The following is a 14,745-nucleotide window of genomic DNA, read 5'->3' as shown; positions in this document are numbered from 1 at the left end:
ATCATCAAAATTAAAAGAAATAAACATTTGAAATATCAGTTTGTGTGTAATGAATGAATGAATATAATATACAAGTTTCAATTTTTGAATGGAATTAGTGAAATAAAAAAACTTTTTATGATATTCTAATTATATGACCAGCACCTGTATATAGTTATAGTTATTAAACAATACTCGAGGTGCAACATACGCTTAGATCTTTGGCTTTTTTCCCTCTTGTCATATTTTTTTGTCCAGCAGATGTCGCCATCTCGACCTGTTATAGTAACATCACACATTTCCAACAACAGTTTTCCAATGCAGTGCTGCGCCCTTCTGCGGATACACACACTCTCACACACACTCACTCTCTCTCTCACACACACTCCTGCTCTCGGATAACGGTGAGTCCTGCGCAGCTTCATTCGTGTTGTATGTAGTTTGGTTTTAGTTTGTTGTAAAACACTCTGTGTGTGTGTCTGTGTCACGAATCCCAGTGTATTCCCAGTGTATCCCAGTGTGTGTATTTTTGGACACAACAGCTGGATGTCGTTGTGGCGAAGAAAGGAAAAGTGGCAGTTAAACGCTCGAGCCGCTGTTAGCCTGCTAGCTAAATCCAAACAGAGACCAAAAAAACGGGTTTTTTCTCCTCATAAACACCGCATATCAGTTCAGTTCTGTACAGAAGTCAAATAATACAGTGTAGGGAAATTTTGCTCGCCGCGTTTTTACTAGCTGAGTAGCTAAATAACACGGACTTAGCCTTAATTGTCAACTTCATTCTCGTCTATTCGAGGACCATTCATACGGTTTATACAACATCTACTCGTTTATATCGGGTTAATTCGCTACCGAAACGCAGTCCAGGTCTGTGAGCAGTCATTCAGGGCTAACAGAGTTGTGTTAAACCTGTGTGAGGAGTAAAGATCTGATGTGGTGGAGAATAGTATAGTGTATAGGAGGGTATAGTGCTGTTGTTCACCAGGCCTGTGGAGACAGTGAGGATGCTAAACTCTATGCTAATCATGTATTTTACATGTTTTTTATGGATTTCGGAATTTTTTTTTTTTTTATTTACAGGAATGTCATTTTCTTTGCTGTGGCAAAATTAGACCCGGACAATAACAGTAAGGTTAGGTTGGAAAAAAAAAAAAAAACTGTCTAGATACACAGCTTCTGATGAACAGGTTGCCAGATATGTACGTAACAAAGCATCCCCAGGATCCTGAAAGTTTCCAGATAAAAAACCTTAATTATGTGATTATCCCCTATATTTAGAAATTTAAAAAGCGACATCACGCCACTCATTTAAGGAAAATACAATCTCGATGATTTATTTACAATTAATAGTTAATCTGTAACCTTTTGGTTTGTTTTCACTTGGCTGAACTGAACTGGGTGTGTTTCTTATCAGCTCTCAGTCTCCTCAGGACACAAATAAGTATATTGTGTATACGAGTTGGCTTACACATTGGGCCACTGCTGACAATGTACTCGAATTGTAAAATGTCACGACTGGCATGAAAATAATTTTCTATCAAGCACGATCATGGGCTTGCAGGTGAATTAACAAAATCATCAAGCAAACTGTTTATAGAATTTCAATTCTAGTCTCGTCTATTCTAAGTAATCGTTTGAGAGCTATAACAATGACAACAAGCTATTTACATTTGTCTACGAAGTTGGCTGAGAGTTTGTCTGCCATTTTTTTAATTGAGAGGCTTCAGAAAACATTTCCAGTAAGGGAACATGGGATGACGCCATCTCAACCTTTTTCTGTATTGTGAGATTTTTTTGGGAGTAAACTTGCTGGTACACTAGAAGGATTTTGCGATCAAGACAGTCCTTAAACTAATCAATTCCCTGACTACTGAACTAAGAAGCTGATTAAGACTCTCATCTTGTTTCCACAATTACCCATGATGCTGTTTGACCAGCTGCTGATGGTGGTGCCAGTGGGATTAAAGAGCTGCTGCAGCAGAGCTTTAGTCCTCTAATCTGCCCAGCGGTCTCAACAAAAAATAAAATTCAAAAGCTTCATGGGGAACACAACCTCATAACGTTTGTCATCCTATAGATATTCTAGTCTCTGGTGAAATCAGTTAAAGAGCCTTACATTTCCTTGCTGAATTCTTAATCTACTGTCTCCACTGGATCTCACAGCAAAACTTATTTTAGGAACTCACAGCAAAACCCGACTGTTATCCCTTAGTTTTGAGGACACTACAATGGCACAAGTAACATCCTCCTGTGATTTCAGCACAACAAACAATAACTCGTACACAGAAACATCTATAAACATATACATGTTTTTTTTCCCGATTATGTACCATAATTTAATTATTTTTCCATAGTATGTACAAAATTCACATTTCTTATTTTTTGTATTATTAATCTTATTTATGCAATAAGTAAACAAATAAAATGAATATACATCAAATCGCAGGAAGTTGGAAAAATCTGGCAACCCTGTCATCTACTGAATTACAGCTCTTTGACTTCAAAATATAGGCTTGTGAGTATTAGCAGGTATAATGCAGTAAACATAATTAACACATCTGATTAAAGTAATAATGTAAAGCATGGACACATGGGACACATGCTTCTTTGTGTTCCTGATGTGAATTTCTCTACTGCTCAGTGTTTAATAGCTCCAATACAAGCACACAAGCAGAAACAAACATTTATAGTGTTGTTCCTGGTTTAACCGGATTATAATCTTTGGATGCTGTAAATTAGGGGATTTTGTAAAAATACTGTAGCACAGGAACACCACTTTATATTTAAAAAATGGCCTCATTTTCCGTTTGCATTTGGAAAGGAATGATTTCCTGTCTGTGAAGGAGGAATTTTCCCCTCTTGTTAATGGGGCTTGTTTAGATATTGGGGTCTCCTGCTGCTGGGAAACTGAGAATGTAAAAGCTGTTTTTTAGAGCCCTGTGGATTTCATACGTCCCCCTTAAGCCATTAGACGTGAACTCCCAATGTTATTATTAGCCTGTTAATCTTGTTATTATAGATGTAGCATGTTTATTACATTAAGCTCATGGACTGCAGTTCTCAGGCACTGTGATGGATTTCTATCATATTTGGAGGTCATTAATGAGACATTTGCACCCTTTGTGGGTTTATAGTCAAATATTTTCATGTAATTTGTGGAACATTTACAGCTGCACTTTCATACACATCTCTGTGTGTAGGGTCATTAAAAGTTCAAATGGTTTTAATGTTTGTGTGCCGTTCTGAAAACAAATGCAGCCACTGGGAGAACAGGAGCTGTGAGTGTGTGTGTGTGAGTGTGTGGGTGTGAGTGTGTGGGTGTGAGTGAGTGTGTGGGTGTGAGTGAGTGTGTGGGTGTGAATGAGTGTGTGGGTGTGAATGAGTGTGTGGGTGTGAATGAGTGTGTGGGTGTGAGTGAGTGTGTGGGTGAGAGTGAGTGTGTGGGTGAGAGTGAGTGTGTGGGTGAGAGTGAGTGTGTGGGTGAGAGTGAGTGTGTGGGTGAGAGTGAGTGAGTGGGTGAGAGTGAGTGAGTGGGTGAGAGTGTGTGGGTGTGAGTGTGTGTGAGTGTGTGTTATCATAAGCTAAATCTCACTGTATGATTTTATTGTAGAACCAAAGCTGATATTTGATCTGCTCATGGTTTATGTTCACTGACTCACAGTGAGCTTGGGAGCTAAGGACAGTGACAAAAAATGTCATATATGTAGTTTTGTTGTTGCCATATTTTTCCATTAGAACATCAGCATATTGTTCAAGGTTATTGGTGGTTGTGTTATTAGAAGCAGAAACATGCCTTTTAATAATGCCTTTTCACTGTTTCACTGTACCTTCTCACTGTATGACAGCTCATTGTAGTGCAGATAATCAATATTTCAGACATGAAATATTTTGTCTCAGAATCGTATCTTACTATGTTGTTTTCTATTTCTTCAGGTTACATGAATTAAAGAATTTTGGACTTGCATTAGCCACCCTGCTTCTGTATGGAAAAAAGCCTCACGTGTGAAGGTATAAGGGCCACAGGTGTGGGACTTGTCGTCGCAAGAGTTCAGTCATGTTTAACTTGATCAAAAAGGACAAAGAGAGGGATGCGGGGCGGAAGAAGGACAAGAAAGACAAGCGCGAGCGGATGTCAGCTGCGGAGCTGCGCAGCCTGGACGAGATGAGTATGAGAAGGGGCTTCTTCAACCTCAACCGCAGCTCAAAGAGAGACTCGCGGAGCAAGCTAGAAATCTCCAACCCCATCCCGATCAAGGTGGCCAGCAGCATGGAGCTCAGTCTCAATGACATCGAGTCGGATGGACTCAGTAACCGCAGCAGTGTGGTGCTTGACTCAGAGCAGCTCAGCGCTGCGAGCTCAAGTGACGATCTGAAGGGCGATTACGGCAGTTCTGTGCGGGAGCGAGCGGCCAGGTTTGGCCCTTTGGCTTCACACAGCTCACAGATGAGTCAAATTATGAAGCGCTTCTCCTTTTCTCAACGGAGCAAAGAGGAAAGTGCTTCTGAATGTTCCACTCCATCTGGCCAGAACTCTGCCGCACCATCACCCCAGGTGGAGAACAAGCTGCTGGTCCTTGAACGCAAGCAGAGCCTCCAGCAACAGACAGCAGAAGGGAGGAAAGTTTGCATCCCAGACATGGTGGAGAAAACCTTTGCCGCCAATTTGCGTCTTCCGGCTGTAGTCCCTCCACCGACGCCTGAGATTCGTGAGCTGGAGCTTCAGCGGCGTAACACAGGTGACTTTGGCTTTTCCCTTCGTCGCACCACTATGCTGGACCGGGCGGCTGATGGGAGTGTGTACCGGCGAGTGGTGCATTTTGCTGAACCTGGGGCTGGGACTAAGGACCTAGCGCTGGGGCTGGTTCCGGGAGACCGGCTGGTGGAGATTAATGGCCGTAACGTGGAGAGCAAGACCAGGGATGAGATCGTGGAGATGATCAGGCAGTCGGGGGATTCTGTACGTCTGAAGGTGCAGCCGATTTTGGAGCTGAGCGAATTGAGTCGCTGTTGGCTCAGGAACACAGATGTGTTGCGCCGCGATGCCTTAGACGTAAGCCCTTTGTTCTCTCTCAGTCTGTCTCATACACTCTCTCGCCTGATGTTCGTGCTATGATTAACTCGTACAGGAAGAATTCCCCCACTTTTTTAGGGTGAATGATCTTACCACAAGACTGATGTTCTACAATTGTACTCACTGAGTATTGGGCCATCCTTAAAAATATTCTTGTTTGCCGTAACCAGACCGATTTTTTTGCGTTAAGACCGACCTTTTTTTCTTCTAATCTTCAAACAATTAATACAAAAGCAATAAAATAATATTAATTATTTTTTAGTAAGTATTGTAAATATATAAATTGCCTAGGCCTACATACAAATGAAGGCTACATTCTTTCTTTTAAATAAAAACCTGTGACGCCATCTATGTTTACACTATTGGTTAACGGATGTCACACTATGGCCTGTGCGTTCGCTTCGTTTCATACTCTCATTCACTGTCCGAGTCAACGGTTCGCGCTTGGTAATGAAATGCTCAAAATGTTCGCGGTCACCGTTCAGTCATACGGGTTCGGGCACCATAATATATCTAAAAAATTCATTAACACAGCTCGACACCGCTTTAACTTGGAACGAAGTTCTGGAAAAACTGCGTCCAGATCTAGTCTAACCTTGTCGACTGACTTGAAGGAGACCACTAAAATTACCTAATTTTTTTTCTTCAAATGAATTTGCCTGAAATTCATGCAATAAACATGTTTTTGACAAAGATTTCAATTTGTTTGTGGTCTATATAGCCAGCATCAAAATAAAGTTTGCAATGATGCGCCCAAAGCCATCACCAAAATTGTACTTTTTTTTTTTTACATTGAAAAAAATAAAAATAAAAAATAGACCTACCTACCGAACCTTTTTTTTTTTTTTTTTTTACTGTTGATGCAAACCAAAATATTTGTAAGGATGGCCTTGAACATCAACTTTGAACCTTATGTGATTGCATTTATCACCTGGTCTTTCCACAGACTCACAGTTCAATTAAGTGGTGTGTTTAGGGAGGTTGTTTCCTCTGGTGTAACAGCCACCCCCCACCTGGAGGCATCTAGTGCAGATCTCAACACTGACATGTTTTTTGTTTTCTTTGCAAAATGTATGTGTTTTTTTTGTGTGTGTGTGTGTGTGTGTGACTGAGAGACAGCAGAATAGTAGAATGCTGAAAGGATTTTGACACCATAATTGTTGCTGTTTGTTTGAGTTGCAAAATGCTTGGTGTAAAATCAGGCACTTGAAGTAATTACATCACAAGTGGTATTTTCCCCTCTCATATGCCCTCGAAGTAAATAAACATTTTGTTACGATTGAAGAGTCTCTGCGCCAGTTTAAGGCTTGGTCTCCAAAATGAGTCTGGTAAAAGGTTAAGTGTGATTTTGGGTACATTTAGAAGGTAGGCATAGGCGATAGAAAAGATAAATATCCTTTCACAATACGTTTTCAAGATAATATTTAAGACATTTGTTGTGACATCACCGTGTCTTTTCTATCCCAGGAATACACCTTAGCACATAAATAGTGCCTGTATCTGTTCATGCAATTAACACTGAAATGAACATGACTCCATGACCTTTTTTCCAGCCTCCAGCTGTTGTATATTCTGCGATGCTTTTCTGATTATTCTGATTATAAAGAGTTTCTGGTTGATCGAACCGTCCAATCATTTTCCTTTGAACTCTCTTATCAACAACGGTCAGTAGCTGGTTGCTTTATTCTGGCACTGACAACCATGCCTTGCCCAAAGTGTCTGAGATCAACTTTCTCTCCATTCGGTTATAGACATTAAAGGAAGCACTTGACTTGTATGTGCATGATTTTATGCACTGAGCTGCTGCAGAATGATCGGCAGATGTATAATTGCGTGAATGAGTGCATGTTCTATTAAAGTTGCAGATGAGTGTAAAAAAATCCTGGTGACTGTTTCGGTAAAATGTGTACTGAACTCTAGTTGACACTAATATTATATTGTTATTTAACCCAGAGGTTGACTGAGACTTACCCCTGTAAGTGAGCATGGATTTTGTCTATATAGCTGCAGGAAAGACCCAATTGTTTTAGCCTTTGTTTGTGTATACATTAATTAAGATATGAACAGATATCTTTTATTCTCTGTGAAATATAAAACACGCGCGCACACACAGGGCAGCTGCACTTATGCAAACAGAGCATGTCCCCAGACAGCTGAAAGCTCAGACAGAGCGAAGTCACACCCCTTCATCCTAATGTACGCTTGACAGATAATATAGTGTATGTGCTAATGTGAGGAAAGCAGCCTCTCAACTGTGGGTGTAATTAATATGATCCTGAGGCTAATAATACTGTAGGGAATCAGCAGGGAACATAATAAAATTCACAGCCTGAAAGACACAATCTGCTCTGAGCTGCTTTACGTCTGCGATTGTATCGTATGTCTGCATCCATGAATGTTTTTGCAAGTGGGTGATGTATTTGCCGCTGAGTGATGCAGCACTCTCACAGGCTTGCTGTGTAACGAGGGCTGAGGTTTGTGAAGAATCCATCCTGGACGCTTTACTCTGAAGCAGCGAGTCCTTTCCAGGCCGGGTCTTGGAATCACTGAAATTCCAGTCAAAGCAGTTGCAGTCATGGAAAACTCTGACATGTGAACATTCCATTCACACAACCCTGTGTTTGTAGAAATGGAATCACTGAAGACTTGAGACAGAAACTAGAGAATGTGATTTTTCTAGTAAATTGAATAAGTAAGCACCAGCTACCCCCCTTTATAGCAGAGCAGCTCCATTGTTCTATTTTGGGTTTTACCAACAAACAAAGAGTTACTTGATTCAACAGTTTTAAGCTAACCTTCTTTTCTACTTATTTCTCATTGCTCATTAGTTTGCGTTGGAGTGATAGGGGAGTTGAGTTTTTTTTTCCATGTGAAACTTTTTACAGCTTGTCTATCATGTTAAAAAAACTTACTTAATATACACATTTCTCCAGTGTCAATGTAATTAGCCCCACTGATGAACTCTTCACTTTCCCGAGGCCAAAGCAAATCCCCTTTTTCCTTCATTCATTTTTTCTTTCTCTTTTATTAGGATCTTTAGAATAAAAATAAACCACGCGTAATTGTTGCTTACTCTGTGATACGGGTAGTGCATTTAAAAAATATATTCTATTGGTTCTCACTCTTTGACCTTCAGTCTGTCCTTAAAGTTTGCCTGTTGCTTCAGGTCTCTTGTGTGCTGTAACAAAAAGACAATATATGACAATAAAACAGCGACAGAATACGTCCATGTGCAGTATTCTACACAACCCTGTGTTGTTCTCAAGAGTTTGGGAAGGAATAACTGTAGGTTTAAGGCCACAGTTAGTCCTCACCCATGAGTGGGTTTCCTGGAATATACTCGAAATGTCCCTGTGAGTAAGAATATATCAGGATGACAAACAAGAACTATACAGCCGAGCCTTGCTTCTTGTTTGTGTGTGTGTGTCTCTCTGGCTGTATGTGTATATGTCTGTGGGACTGGCGATACAGGGCAGCAATGAGCCTATGGGGTGGCCCTGTTTGCCCGTGTGACACAAACAGCATGGGTGTGATCTGAGGCCCTCGTTAAGCAGCAGGAGATTTTCGCCGCTCCTTTTTATCCAGGAAGACAAATAGCAAGGTTATAAATTAAGAAAGGGAGGAGCTGTAAAGTGATCATCCATCTCCCCATTTAGATGCTAGCCAAATCGGAGTGGCTGGCAGACTTCATTAAAACTTTAAATGTGACTTGTTGGCAGGTTTATCAGTGTCATGACGGTAGAGTGTATAAAACGGTAGGTGTAGAAAACCTTCTCTTATTATTCTGTTTCTCAGACCAGGCTGGATTCTCCACCTCTGACTGACTTTACACTCTATCTTATATCAGACTAGAGGTATCATTTGGTGTACTTAAACTATTCTTTTTCTTATAATAATAATGTCTGAAGGAAGTTTTGAAAAGAATCGAGACAAAACTGTTTTTATGGCTCAGGTCTGTTTCTTCAGGACTCAGGAAAAGCATTGCTCACATTCCTCATCAGCCATCAGGAAGTGAGTGTTGGAGGAATTGTTCATTGGAAAATAGAAGACTTCAAGTGAATTTGGTGGTGAGATTTAGGGGTATGGATGCATTAGTTTGGGCTGTTCAGAGCAAATTGTGGGAGAGCGATTGCTTTTGGCAGGAAGCTGTGTTCAGGAATCTCCCTCCTCCATAGAATAGCTGAGGAATGCCTCTGAGGAGGAGGGAGTAAAGAACAGGCTGTAGGACCATCTAGTTTCTCGCTTCGTTCTTCCACCAGTCCACAAATGTCACCAGGATGTCCTGTGACAAACTTCAGGAATCCTGCAGTAGAGACTTTCTGAAACAAACAGGTAAATAAGTCTCAGGTCACAGGCTCAAGATCATCTCAAGGTCATTTCATTGACACTAAGTATATTTGCTCGTCCATGTTTTTTCCCCCTATTTGCTACAGATGCTGTGGCGCTCAAAACCAACTTATAAACCAAATCCACAGATGCTTTTGATACTTTTATTTCTCTACTGGATAAGCATTTACTAGTGAGTTAATTAGTCAGTGAAGTCTGACGTGCATGATAAAGATTATGCTTTCTGGTATTATTGCTAGTTTGGAGAATGACTACATTCAGTGTCTGAGAGGAAATATGTATTTACTTGCAGTATGTTACACAACAAGTTGTCATGCTTCTCTGGCTTGTATTCTGTCTTACCCCCTGTGATGCTGACAATAAGAAGTTGCCCACAGCTGTATGCCAGATGCAGACATGCTTGTACACGCAGTCTTTACTAACAGGAACGCTTGCTCATATTTAGCTCCCAAGGCTATCTATTCGGATAGTTGCGAAACATTGAAACCATGACCCAGATGTCGATATAATACCAGCAACTCAAATAACGTGTCTCTGACATGCACACTGTAACCCTTTGTACATTTTGGAGAGCTGTTTACTTCTACTGACATGGTCAAGTCAGAACAGTAAACAGGCTGAAGACATTTTGCCATTCGGATATGTTGGTCTTATGAAAACAAATAGGATGTAGGTACTGATTTTATTGGAAACATGCTTGTGATGTATTAGATAAGATCAGGTGCCTTGACATATTTCTATGTGGTACTTGGATTTTTTGCTTCTTAGCACATAGGATAAAATTAAAGACACACCTTTCCACTGCACACTGAGTTTTTTAACTAAACTTTTTCCTTTTCAAGTCCCTGAAAGTTGAGTTGTCATTTTATGTTGGCTTTTGTTGAGACTGTTATGTAATTTATGTAATTTGTGCTCATCCTATTGTGCAGGAACAGCCACAATGTGAATATTTTCCACAACATTATAGGATTAAAAACAGACTCTTATTTAGAGTATGATAAACTTGCTTGCTTGCTTATGCTAGCATTCTAACAAGTGTGAGACATGAAATTTATGAGAATTGGTCGGATTTAGACCTTGTTTGTTTAACACAGTGCTTAACAAACCCAAGCTGGTTCTTCTGTGCCATTTTCTGGCTGATGACACACATTAACTGTGTCAGAATCAAAGGCCATGTTCTGCTCAGGTCTGTAGTTTAACTGGTATTACTATGTCATTTGGTTTAGATTTACATTTTTCTAAATAAATGCACACACACACACATAGACATCACTAATCCTAAATCTTTTTCCTGCACACAGTTACAGCTGTTGTTGCATTTGGCCCAGGCGGTATTATTTTACTCCACGAGACCAAGAGCTCCATTCAGGAATTTCTGCTAATTTGATTGGCTCTCATTTGATCAAAATCGTCTCAACTGATTTGTAAACTGAAACATTCCCTTTTCTAAGCTCAGCAACATTTTTTCCCTTTCCCTTTTCCCAGCACTAAAACCACACTCCAATAACTGTACACTTGCAAAACTATAGGTGACAGCAGTGTTTTTCACTGGCACCTAAAAATGCCTTGCTGCTGCAACTTGATGATCGCATAAATCATCATTTCCACTGTGGTGCATAAACAGCCATATTACCTTCTGCCTGCAGAAAGCTTGACCAGTTCTTCCTTCTCCAGCAGAAATTTTAACCAGTCTTGTGCAGAAAGAGTGATCAGTCCCACCCACTCCCACAGAAAGTTTGACCAATCGCGCCCACTCGTACCGAAAAACCTGACCAATCCCACCCTCTCTAGCAGAAAGTTGGATTGGGTCTTGTGGGATCATCGTAGTAATAAACATAAAAAGAAAGATTTGTAGATTAGGTAATCTACAGTATTAATGTAGTGACCGCAATCGTAGCATTGACCTTTCCAGCGTAAAAGTAAACATGCTGTGCACTGATTCACATCAGTTCCTCTTTTACGTACATATCTGTGATTACTATTTTAATGCTACACTGGCCTCATGCACAATGTCCAGGGCTCTTTTGACTAGTGTGTCTCTTTTTTTGTGCAGGGGAATAAAGCTTTGATGGGTGTGCCAGCCTAGAATGTGATATGTAGGAAGTAATTGAACGTTCTCAGGAAGTCCTGCATGGCAATCAGATAAAGGCAATTGCTCATGCTGTACTTAGCACATGGGCTCAGATGATTTACACTGGCATTCATGTTCGATTCTGATGCAGGCTTTGTAGACACACATTTAGAAATGTTTTCTTTGGCTAGTAATTGGAATCCTCTGTAATAGGGAAATATTTTGTTTTGTGGGTCTACAGAGATTTTTTTAAATGACAAACTGAAGAACCCTTGATTTACTTTGTCTATGTAAACTTTCCAGGCCTTGTTCTGGACACGTGTCCCTGAGCGGTGTTGAGCAATGTTGATTAGACCGTGTTTGTGTGTTTATGATTAATGTTAATGCGTGGGCCAGCTCTGTGACTGATGGGGAAACATTTCCTCCCTTAACTTCTATTCTGGCATTTGCGGAATTTGCTTTGGAACAAACATGACACTTCCTGCCCGGGTCTTTGGAGAAAGCAGTGCAGAGGTGGGGGTTAAAACTCAACTGTGAGCAAAGTTTAGAAAAGAACAGTATTTTATATTCTTATGTCGTTTTCTTTTTTAACAGACACACTGTACTAGAGAGACATAATGTTAATTAGCTATTGATTAACTGTTTCACTCTTCAGATTATGTGCACTGTGAGGAGTGCATTGATTATTGAAATATGCAAAGACTGCAGTTTATAATAGAAATCCTTACTATGTGTCATATCTTGATTATTTATCTTAGATAGAAGTATGCTAAATCATCTTTACTGCCCCTTTCCAAACAGACATAATGAAGATTTATACAGCGCATATGGCTTTCTGTACATAAACCGCTTTTGTTGGACTAACAAAATTTTAATATTTCCGCGAATTCTTTCTTGCTAGTAAGCTTGATGTGTGACACCTGTTTTCTCAATCATCGAGCACCTCAATTAGTCATGAAGGCTACAGAGGAAGTGTACGAGAAGGCTGACGAGAATAGAGATGACTAGAATTCTGTCAGTGCTGAGATGCTTCCCGTCAGGAAGGCACTTTCAGCACCGCCACGAGAAAATAGCTCGGCTCTCCTGCTGCTCTAGACCCTGCCCATCCGGGAACCATGTCCTTTTCCTCCGTTATGTCTCCAGCATCTCTGCCTTTTGTTATTTGAAAACTTGTCAGTCTGCATGTTGTTCTCAAGAGGAAAAAAACAAAACCCTCAATTGAACATGCACTTTAAGGACATTAACATTTTGCTTAGGTTTGCATAGCCTTCCACTATGCAGCAATAAAGGCCATGGTGAAGTGGCAGCGGCTGACCAACACTATCTGGAGCAGAGAAGGGCCCTTCTGTTTGCTGCTCTCAGAGAATTTCCCTCTGGCTTCCTCCGCCCCCTCATGTACCCACAGCTTCTGGGATAAGATTGATCTGCATTTGATTGTCGACTAGTCTTGGTACAGAACATGCTGCTGTTCGACATTAATGTTAAACACACAGGCAGGGCATTGTGTATCATCATGTCTTCTACCTAAAACCTATAATGTTTATTTAGTTGGTTCTCTCTGGAGTGGATTTTCATTGGCTTTGTGAGCTGATCATGAAAAACACTAGAAAGCCTTGTGATGTAACAAAAAAATCAAATCTGCACACAGTATTCACATGAAATACAGGATGAATAAGGTATTTTTTTTTACTTTCTTTTCAAATCAGATGCGAGTTAGACGGTCTGGATTAAAAGCTGGTTAAAATGGACGGTGCTTTCCAAAAGTCAAACTCTGATGCCTCCTTGTTTCTTTAATTTTACCTACTTGAGCTTGTGAATATTTGTAGAAGTCTGTTGTGATTTAGCACGTATCAAATGCCATCACAGGATTCAAGGAGAGGGGATAAGAGAATGGAGGCTTCTAGGGTGAGGATATCTTTTTAACTGACTTACTTTTTTTTGTCCTTAGCTCTGTGTTTTATGCTGTATATGTTCGAAATGACAATAAAAAACATGCTCCGCTTTTTCCAAAACAATAAACAGATACAATAATGAAAACCTATGTTTTAGTCAAGAACGTTTAAACTGGTGAATACACTTTATTTTCCCTTTTCTTTCATACTTGGGAGGGAGGTGCTAAGATACAAGAAAGGAAAGGGGAAAAAAAAGAGGAGGCACGGTTATAGAAACGAGAAGCACCCGGTAATTGTTCTGAGAGAAGGGCGGCTTAAATGTTCCCGAAAACCTTCCAGTGCCTTTACAATACATGACAATTGCTGCCTGTGACGTCTTGGTTTATTCGATCTATTGGCTGCAAGAATCTTATTTCTTACTGGTAGAGGAAACAGTGTCATTTTTTTAGCCAATCCCATCCTGGAAACATTAGAAGTGTGTATTGAGATGGGGGAAAGGAATGCTCTTTGTCTCCAGACTTGTTCTTTTCTGTGCAGTCCAGTAAGGTTGTGGTTTGTGTAGAAATTCCACTGATTCCTGATGGCTCACAGTTTATTGTTCCCCCTGGCTACAAGCTTAAAAGGCAAGTGCTTGTATACTTGGCTATGTTGAATGAACTTCTATATCCTGATCAGTGCCTGTCTTCTGATGACTCCTTAGGATGACTTTTATACTGACTGCTGGTCACGAGACTCCTCTAGATTGCAGGCAAAACCAGAGCAGTCTGAATGCCTTCAAAGTATAAGATATGACATGTATTAAGTGTCCCTACAAGAATTTTCCCTTAAATGTGATCTATTTAATTCAATCCAGTTCAAGTCAAATGTATTTGCAAAGCGCTTTAAACGATGGACATTATCTCAAAGCAGATTTTTGTGCGATTTTAGCCACGATTTTGGTCGTCTGAGAAATTTTAAATATCCTAAAAGATATTTTATATTCTATAATCCTAGGGTAAAATGTTTCTGTTTTATCATCAAGGATTTTCACACAAGAGATTGTGTGTGTTGTACCTGCTATTTTAGCAAGAGAATGCAGGTCTGAACGTGTCGAGGTAACCCTTCTTGTGTGTGTCCGATTTTGACGCTTCTTGACCGTCATACACTCTGACATGATGACAAACTGAGATCCTGCACTGTGACATGGGGATCGTGTTTGTATAGTCTGACAAGCAACAATCGCGTAGGATTATGAACAATCACACAGTGTGAATCGGGCATTAGACGGAAGAGGAAGAAACCTTGAGAGGAATCAGGATTAAAAAGAAACCCATCCTCATTCGTGTGACACTAGCGGGTGTGATTATAAATCTACAGTCTGGCATTTATGTTTCGATTAGGCGGTT

The 14,745-nt window shown here is 40.3% G+C and overlaps 1 protein-coding gene across 3 annotated transcripts in view; it reads left to right on the top strand.

The window, feature by feature from the left end:
- The first annotated feature begins 231 nt into the window (after positions 1–231).
- myo18ab (myosin XVIIIAb) overlaps positions 232–14,745 on the top strand; it is an 84,435-nt gene continuing 69,921 nt past the window's right edge. For all 3 annotated transcript variants that reach the window (XM_047820291.1, XM_047820285.1, XM_047820284.1), the window contains exons 1-2: positions 232–383; positions 3,913–5,029. In XM_047820291.1, the coding sequence (XP_047676247.1) occupies positions 4,034–5,029 (996 nt within the window). In that variant the 5' untranslated portion in view covers positions 232–383; positions 3,913–4,033. The remainder of the gene's footprint in view (positions 384–3,912; positions 5,030–14,745) is intronic.

The sequence above is a fragment of the Tachysurus fulvidraco genome, chromosome 11, assembly GCF_022655615.1.
Source record: "Tachysurus fulvidraco isolate hzauxx_2018 chromosome 11, HZAU_PFXX_2.0, whole genome shotgun sequence".
NCBI lineage: Eukaryota > Metazoa > Chordata > Actinopteri > Siluriformes > Bagridae > Tachysurus > Tachysurus fulvidraco.
This window is presented reverse-complemented; position numbering and strand designations above follow the sequence as displayed.